Source organism: Grammomys surdaster, unplaced genomic scaffold (genome assembly GCF_004785775.1).
Source record: "Grammomys surdaster isolate TR1022 unplaced genomic scaffold, NIH_TR_1.0 125982, whole genome shotgun sequence".
Classification (NCBI taxonomy): Eukaryota; Metazoa; Chordata; class Mammalia; order Rodentia; family Muridae; genus Grammomys; species Grammomys surdaster.
In genome coordinates, this window is record NW_021620798.1 from 1083390 (window position 1) to 1092066 (window position 8677).

An 8677-nucleotide genomic window follows, 5' to 3' on the forward strand; every position below is an offset into this window, starting at 1 on the left:
CTAATTGTTTGTGGCCCGGGGGTGGGGTGGGGTCTCAGCAAGTACTGGGCAAGGTGAATAGAAGTGGGTAGGCTAACTTTGCAGCTATCAGGAAATCACCTTGTATGCTGGGTGAAGACTTTGCATGTGGCTGCTTTGGGGTCACCCACACTTCTGTAGACAACTGCTTATCCATGCTCTTTAATAGTGCTCAATACACTCTGTGCTTTCCTAGCTTGAACTTTGGAGGAGTCATACTTTGATTTGCTATTAGGACCTTATAAGGAGATGCTACACATTATTTATGTCTTTTCAAGGAAGGAATTCTTGTAAGAAGCATGCATTTGCCAGGCAGAGGTGGCACACACCTTTAATCCCAGCACTTGGGAGGCAGAGGCAGGCAGATTTCTGAGTTCGAGGCCAGCCTGGTCTACAGAGTGAGTTGCAGGACAGCCAGGGCTACACAGAGAAACCCTGTCTCGAACCCCCCCCCCAAAAATAAATAAACACTAGAAATTTAGAAAAAAGGAAACATGTATTTGCTTTATTATTATTATTTTAAAATCAGATAATTGGGAATTAACCATATTAGCCCACTGAAATCTACAAGTTAGTTTAAATGTTCTTTCCCTCTGGATGCAGAAATGCTATCTGACCATTGTGCAGTTTATAACAAGTAAGTTATGGTCTAAAGAGTCATTACTCTTCACTTGGGTCACTATTCTAAATCTGTTCTCCTGCAATCCTTGGTCACTGTCTCTCAGATACTATATGCTATTTGGAAAGTTGCTTTGTGTGTAGTTCCAAGATATCGCCTTGAAATTTTCTCACACAATCTGGGCTAACTCATTGATCACTAACTTATACAACGCCCCCCCCCCAACATTTGACAAACATCAAGGAACTCAATTGCAATTTTGTTGTGCCACAAAGCCAACTCCCCAGATAGACTCTAAAAGCCTATTCTAAGTCCAAGGGATTCATAAATAGTACACATTAGGGAATGAGAGTGTGGTTCAGTGGAACAATGAATGCTTAGCTTGAGTGAGGTCCATCCCTAACACACACACACACACACACACACACACACACACACACACACACACATGCTCTCTTCTGGACTTCACCTTCTAAGTAAAGCAGAGTGAAATCATACACATTTACTATTTTGTAATAAATAATGTTAAAAATAGCAGACAAAATACTAGCAATAGCAGTTTCAAGGTACAGCAAGCACATCAAGAAGTCAGGGGCAGTGACCCTGGGAGATAGAAAATAAACAATGTGACTTCTATACTGTGTATGATTACTATTCAGGGTGACTCCTTAAGCCACAGCATGTGAAGGAGTAACCAGATGGAGATGGCAGATTTTCTATGGGTTTATAATCCACCTGGAAGAATAAAGGCTGGTAGTAGGAACAAGGCCCAGGGAGGAGAAACAAAAGGTTGTTATTACCTAGATTTTATTCTATATGTGAAATGGCATAATAACAATCTGATAAGATGAAGATATGCTCAATTAGTTGCTAAAGCACAGATATGGCCAGTAAGTTAGCAAAGGGAATAAAACAAAGTCATAAGTGGATATGTCTAAATAAGGTAGAAAATTGATAAAAAACTGTAATTTTTTGAAGATTAATATTTATTTATTTTATGTATGTGAGTACACTGCAGCTGTCTTCAGACACACCAGAAGAGGGCATCAGATCCCATTACAGATGGTTGTGAGCCATCATGTGGTTGTTGGGAATTGAACTCAGGACCTCTGGAAGAGCAGATGTGTCTTAACTGCTGAGCCATCTCTCCAGTGACCAAGCCTGCTCAGTCAGTCAACAGGTTCTCCAGAGCAGGAGTGAGGATTAAAAGAAGAGATGATTAGACAAAATTGTAGCGTGACCCCAGCCAGTTCTGAGGCTTAGTGCAGGTTTGCTTATTCCCACTTTTCTTTTAAACCTTTTTAATTACATGCAAGTATTTAGGTCAGTTCTAGGTTGAGAAACCAACAATACAATAGATACAAATAGTCAAGGAATAAACAAGGCAATATACAAAGTCCCATGATCACCCCCATGATCACCCCCATGATCACTCCCATGATCACTCTTGCTGTTTCTAAGGGTTCATCAGGATGAAAAAAAATATCTGAGCCTACTTCCCTGTCCTAGTCCACAGTCATATTCATGCCTGAGGCCTACTTCTTTGTTCTAGCCTAAGACTTGGATTCTTGCCTGAACTTACTTCTCTGTTTTAGCCTAAAATTAGATTCCTGCCTTAACTTATTTCCTTGTCAAGGCCTAGTGTCAGATTACTGCCTAAAGCTCATTTCCTTATCCTTGACCAATGTCGGATTCCTGCCAAGCAGGCCCAAAAGCTCTCTACACTCCAGTCCCCAAAACTATAATTTCTTAACTAAACTGCCACATACAAAAACTGAGTGGTTGTTCCCTACAACTCCTCAAAGGTCAGAATTTAATTGGGGCTTGCTTACAGTTTCAGAAATTTAGTCCATTATCATAATGGCAGGGAGCATAGTGGCATGCAGGCACTGGAGCAGTAGCTGAGAATTCTACATCTGATCCATAGATAGAGAGAACCTGGGCTTGGTTTGAGCTTTTCAAACATCAAAGCCCAACCCCAGTGATACACTTGCCCCCACAAAGCCACCCCTACTCTATTATTTTTCAACCCACCATGTACCCTGCATAAGAAATTAACTTTTTTCCTATGCATCTTGAAGTATATGAAACTATTGTGTTTTGCAACTCAAAATTAAGCAAATGTACTGTTTTGTAGGTTTAGCTTTTGGTTTGCTCAAAGTAATTATTATTTAGCTATTTTAAAACAAATACTTTAGTTTTTAAACTTTTAGAAAAAGATTTTTAAAATGTATTTATATATGTGAGTACATTGTCACTCTCTTCAGACACACCAGAAGAGGGCATCGGATCCCCATTACAGATGGTTGTGAGCCACCATGTGGTTGCTGGTGAACTCAGGTCCTCTGGAAGAGCAGTCAGTGCTCTTAATCACTGAGCAATCTTACCAGCCCAAAGCAAATACATTTAAATAAAGCTATTTTGTTCTTTTCCCAGTGGTGTATATCAAAAGTCTTAGTCATCCTTAATCCTTGAAGTGCCTGAGCAAATTTTTATGAGGGAGGAAGTAAATCAACATCACTGTCTAGAGGATTCTGATTTGACCTGTGGTCTGTTATAAGAGTATTCTATAAAATATCCTTTTCTATCAGTCTTCATTCAACCTTAATCATTTCTTAACATGTCGAGGCATGGATTTTTAAATAACTCATTAGAAATATATTTTGTTATAAAAGCATGGCAGTAAGTACACATGAAGACAGACAGAACAGGCCACTTTAAAGAAAAGAACAGGCCTAGGAATAGTGCTGCCAGGTACACATAGAGCAGAGGCCTACAATTACTTTGGTATATTGCCATACTAATTATTGTATTTTTGAATTGTGTAATGGTTTGTTTATGCTTGGCCCAGGGGTGGCACTACTAGGAGGTATGGTCCTGTTGGAGTAGGTGTGTCACTGTGGGTGTGGGCTTTAGGACACTCATCCTAGCTACCTGGAAGCCAGTCTTCTGTTTGCCTTTGGATGAAGATGTTGAATTCTCAGCTCTTCCAGGTCCATATCTACTTGGAAGTTGACATGTTCCCTCCTTGATGATAATGGAGTGAATCTCTGAACCTGTAAGCCAGCCCCAATTAAATGTTGTCCTTACAAGAGGTGCCTTTGCACTTGGGAGGCAGAGGCAGGTGGATTTCTGAGTTTGAGGCCAGCCTGGTCTACAGAGTGAGTTCCAGGACAGCCAGGACTACACAGAGAAACCCTGTCTCGAAAAACCAAAAAAAAAAAAAAATGCGGAGGGAGTGGGAGCCAGACAGCCCGAACGTCCTGCCACCCATGAGCTGTTGCCCCGCGAGCCGTCCTTAGGCCGTCCCGTCACGTCACTCTCTCTCATTCCTCCCCCCCTTACCCCGGGGCAGCCATTCCCCCACCACCACCGTCTGGCAGGGGACTGGACGTCGTGTCGAAGCGCCTTCCCTAGTCCTTGTAGCGCTGCGACGCTGCCCTCAACGAGAGGAGAAGCCCCGGCCTCGGGGGCCCAGCATCCACTGAGCCAGCAGGCAGGATCGAGGCCCGCAACATGGCGAGTGCTTCCTACCACATCTCCAACTTGCTGGAGAAAATGACATCCAGCGACAAGGACTTCAGGTTTATGGCTACAAATGATCTGATGACAGAACTGCAGAAAGACTCCATCAAGTTGGATGATGACAGCGAAAGGAAACTCGTGAAGATGATTCTGAAGTTGCTGGAGGATAAAAATGGTGAAGTGCAGAACTTAGCTGTCAAGTGTCTTGGCCCTTTAGTGAGTAAAGTGAAGGAGTACCAAGTAGAGACGATTGTCGACACCCTCTGCACAAACATGCTTTCCAAAAAGGAGCAGCTTCGAGATATTTCCAGTATTGGCCTTAAAACAGTGATTGGAGAACTTCCTCCAGCTTCCAGTGGCTCTGCATTAGCTGCTAATGTGTGTAAAAAGATTACTGGATGCCTTACCAGTGCAATAGCGAAGCAGGAAGATGTTTCTGTTCAGCTAGAAGCTTTGGATATTATGGCTGATATGTTGAGCAGGCAAGGAGGACTGCTTGTTATCTTCCATCCTTCAATTCTGACCTGCCTGCTTCCCCAGCTGACAAGCCCTAGACTTGCAGTGAGGAAAAGAACAATCATTGCTCTTGGCCACCTGGTTATGAGCTGTGGAAATATAGTTTTTGTAGAGCTTATTGAACATCTGTTGTCAGAGTTGTCCAAAAATGACTCCATGTCAAGGACAAGGACGTACATACAGTGTATCGCTGCTATTAGTAGGCAGGCTGGCCATAGAATAGGTGAATACCTTGAAAAGATAATTCCTTTGGTGGTAAAATTTTGTAACGTAGACGATGATGAATTAAGAGAATACTGCATTCAAGCTTTTGAATCATTTGTGAGAAGATGCCCTAAGGAAGTTTATCCTCATGTTTCTACCATTATAAACATTTGTCTAAAATACCTTACCTATGATCCAAATTACAATTATGATGATGAAGATGAAGACGAGAATGCTATGGATGCTGGTGGTGGGGACGACGACGATCAAGGGAGTGACGATGAATACAGTGACGACGATGACATGAGCTGGAAAGTGAGGCGTGCAGCTGCCAAATGCTTGGACACTGTAGTCAGCACACAGCATGAGTTGCTCCCAGAGTTCTACAAGACTGTCTCTCCTGCACTGATACCCAGATTTAAAGAACTCGAGGAAAACGTAAAGGCAGATGTTTTTCATGCATACCTTTCTCTTTTGAAGCAAACTCGTCCAGTACAAAGTTGGCTGTGTGACTTTGATGCAAGGGAACAGGGAGAAACGCCCTTAACAATGCTTCAGATTCAGGTTCCCAACATTGTCAAAGCTCTACACAAACAGATGAAAGAAAAGAGTGTGAAGACCCGACAGTGCTGCTTTAACATGTTGACTGAACTGGTAAATGTGTTGCCTGGGGCACTAACTCAGCACATTCCTGTCCTTGTATCAGGAATCATTTTCTCACTGAATGATAAGTCCAGCTCATCGAACCTGAAGATTAATGCCTTGTCCTGTCTGTATGTAATCCTCTGTAACCACTCTCCTCAAGTTTTCCATCCTCATGTTCAGGCTCTGGTCCCTCCAGTGGTGGCTTGTGTTGGAGACCCGTTTTACAAGATCACATCAGAAGCCCTGCTTGTCACTCAGCAGCTTGTCAAAGTGATCTGTCCTCTAGACCAGCCCTCCTTGTTCGATGCAACGCCTTACATCAAAGATCTCTTTACCTGTACAATTAAGCACCTAAAAGCAGCTGACATTGATCAGGAAGTCAAGGAGAGGGCTATTTCCTGTATGGGACAGATTATTTGCAATCTTGGAGACAATCTGGGTCCTGACTTATCAAATACGCTTCAGATTTTCTTGGAGAGACTCAAGAATGAGATTACTCGGCTGACAACAGTGAAAGCGCTGACCCTGATTGCCGGGTCCCCTTCGAAGATAGATCTGCGGCCTGTGCTGGGAGAGGGAGTTCCAATCCTTGCTTCATTTCTCAGGAAAAATCAGAGAGCTTTGAAGCTGGGGACCCTGTCTGCCCTTGATATTCTCATTCAAAACTACAGTGACAGCTTGACTGCCGCCATGATTGACGCCGTTCTGGACGTTCTGGACGAGCTCCCTCCTCTTATCAGTGAGAGTGACATGCACGTGTCGCAGATGGCTATCAGTTTTCTTACCACCCTGGCAAAGGTGTATCCCTCCTCCCTCTCAAAGATAAGTGGATCTATTCTCAATGAACTGATTGGACTTGTGAAATCACCTCTACTGCAGGGAGGAGCTCTTAGTGCCATGCTAGACTTTTTCCAAGCTTTGGTTGTCACGGGAACAAACAATCTAGGCTACATGGATTTGCTGCGCATGCTCACGGGCCCAGTTTACAATCAGAGCTCAACTCTTACTCATAAGCAGTCTTATTATTCCATTGCCAAATGTGTAGCTGCCCTTACTCGAGCATGCCCTAAAGAGGGACCTGCCGTAGTAGGCCAGTTTATTCAAGATGTCAAGAACTCGAGGTCTACAGATTCCATCCGGCTCTTAGCACTCCTTTCTCTTGGAGAAGTCGGACACCATATTGACTTAAGTGGGCAGCTGGAATTAAAATCTGTAATATTAGAGGCTTTCTCCTCTCCTAGTGAAGAAGTGAAACAGGCTGCGTCCTATGCGTTTGGCAGCATTAGTGTAGGCTACCTTCCTGAGTATCTGCCGTTTGTACTCCAAGAGATTACCAGTCAGCCCAAAAGGCAGTATCTTCTGCTTCATTCCTTGAAGGAAATCATTAGCTCTGCATCGGTGGTAGGCCTTAAGCCATATGTTGAGAACATCTGGGCCTTGCTGCTAAAGCATTGTGAGTGTGCGGAGGAAGGCACCAGAAATGTCGTTGCTGAGTGTCTAGGGAAGCTCACTCTTACTCTGAAACTCTCCTCCCACGGCTTAAAGGGTATTTGATATCAGGGTCATCATTTGCCAGAAGCTCAGTGGTTACGGCTGTGAAGTTCACTATCTCTGATCATCCGCAGCCCCATTGACCCACTGTTAAAAAACTGCATAGGTGATTTTCTAAAAACTTTGGAAGACCCAGATTTGAATGTAAGAAGGGTGGCCTTGGTCACATTCAATTCTGTAGCCCATAACAAGCCATCACTGATACGGGACCTTCTGGATTCTGTTCTTCCACATCTTTACAACGAGACAAAAGTTAGGAAGAAACTGATACGAAAGGTAGAGATGGGTCCATTTAAACACACGATCGATGACGGTCTGGACATTAGAAAGGCAGCTTTTGAGTGTATGTATACCCTTCTAGACAGCTGTCTTGATAGACTGAATATCTTTGAATTTCTTTTCTTGTTTGTTGTTGTTTTGGTTTTTTGAGCCAGGGTTTCTCTGTGTAGCCCTGGCTGTCCTGGAACTCACTCTGTAGACCAGGCTGGCCTCGAACTCAGAAATCCACCTGCCTCTGCCTCCCAAGTGCTGGGATTAAAGGCATGCGCCACCACCGCCCAGCTTATCTTTGAATTTCTAAATCATGTTGAAGATGGTTTGAAAGATCATTATGATATTAAGATGCTAATATTTTTAATGTTGGTGCAACTATCTACCCTTTGTCCAAGTGCAGTACTACAAAGGTTGGACTGACTTGTTGAGCCACTGCGTGTTACGTGTACAACTAAGGTAAAGGCAAACGCTGTAAAGCAAGAGTTTGAAAAGCAAGATGAATTAAAGCGATCTGCCATGAGGGCAGTTGCAGCATTGCTAACCATTCCAGAGGCAGAGAAGAGCCCACTTATGAGTGAATTCCAGTCACAGATCAGCTCCAACCCGGAGCTGGCAGCCATCTTTGAAAGTATCCAAAAAGATTCTTCGTCCACTAACTTGGAATCAATGGACACTAGTTAGATGTGAGAAGCGCATGAGGACCATGACATTGATGCACAATGCACTGAACTGACAAGGTGACCAGACAGAGACATGGGAGAGAAGTGGCTAGAGCTTCAGGATGTTCCACTTCTATTTTCATTCATGGGAAGTTTGTTCAGCTTTCTTCCATTGTTGTTTTTGTAGCTTTTACTTCAGAAATCTGTATTTCCATAATCCAGAGGTTGTAAAACCACTAATGTTTTTAGTGGTTAGGGCAACGTTTGAAATGGGAACTAAAGTTTGGATTTATGGAATGTGGAAATAGGGTCCAGTATCTGTTTGCCCTGTAATGTGTAGGATTAAAATGTTAAAACTTTATGACAATGGATTTCTTGGTTTTGTAAATTCTCTCATTTAAAATCAATTCTGCAACACAAAGACCATGTTTCTATCCTTGTATAACTTCTTCTTTCAGTGACATAAAATGATTTTAAACTGGCAGATCAAGAGTATCCACTTAAGATATGTTATATTTCAGAGAGATTGGCATCTTAGCAAAGATAATAAAGTATCACTCTTAAGTATAAGGCTTAACAATATCCCCTTGTGCACACTGATTTTGCATGACCAGGTTTACAAATATGTATTGTCTGTAACACAGCATGTGCAGAGTCTTCACAATAC

The 8677-nt window shown here is 42.9% G+C and overlaps 1 protein-coding gene across 1 annotated transcript; it reads left to right on the forward strand.

Annotated features, from left to right (window-relative positions):
* Positions 1-4153: 4153 nt before the first annotated feature.
* LOC114609756 (cullin-associated NEDD8-dissociated protein 1-like) lies at positions 4154-8058 on the forward strand. The gene is given in 4 exon segments (XM_028754141.1): positions 4154-7043; positions 7046-7152; positions 7154-7486; positions 7640-8058. Coding segments are annotated over 4 exon segments (3723 nt in total). The 3' UTR covers positions 8033-8058.
* Positions 8059-8677: the final 619 nt, after the last annotated feature.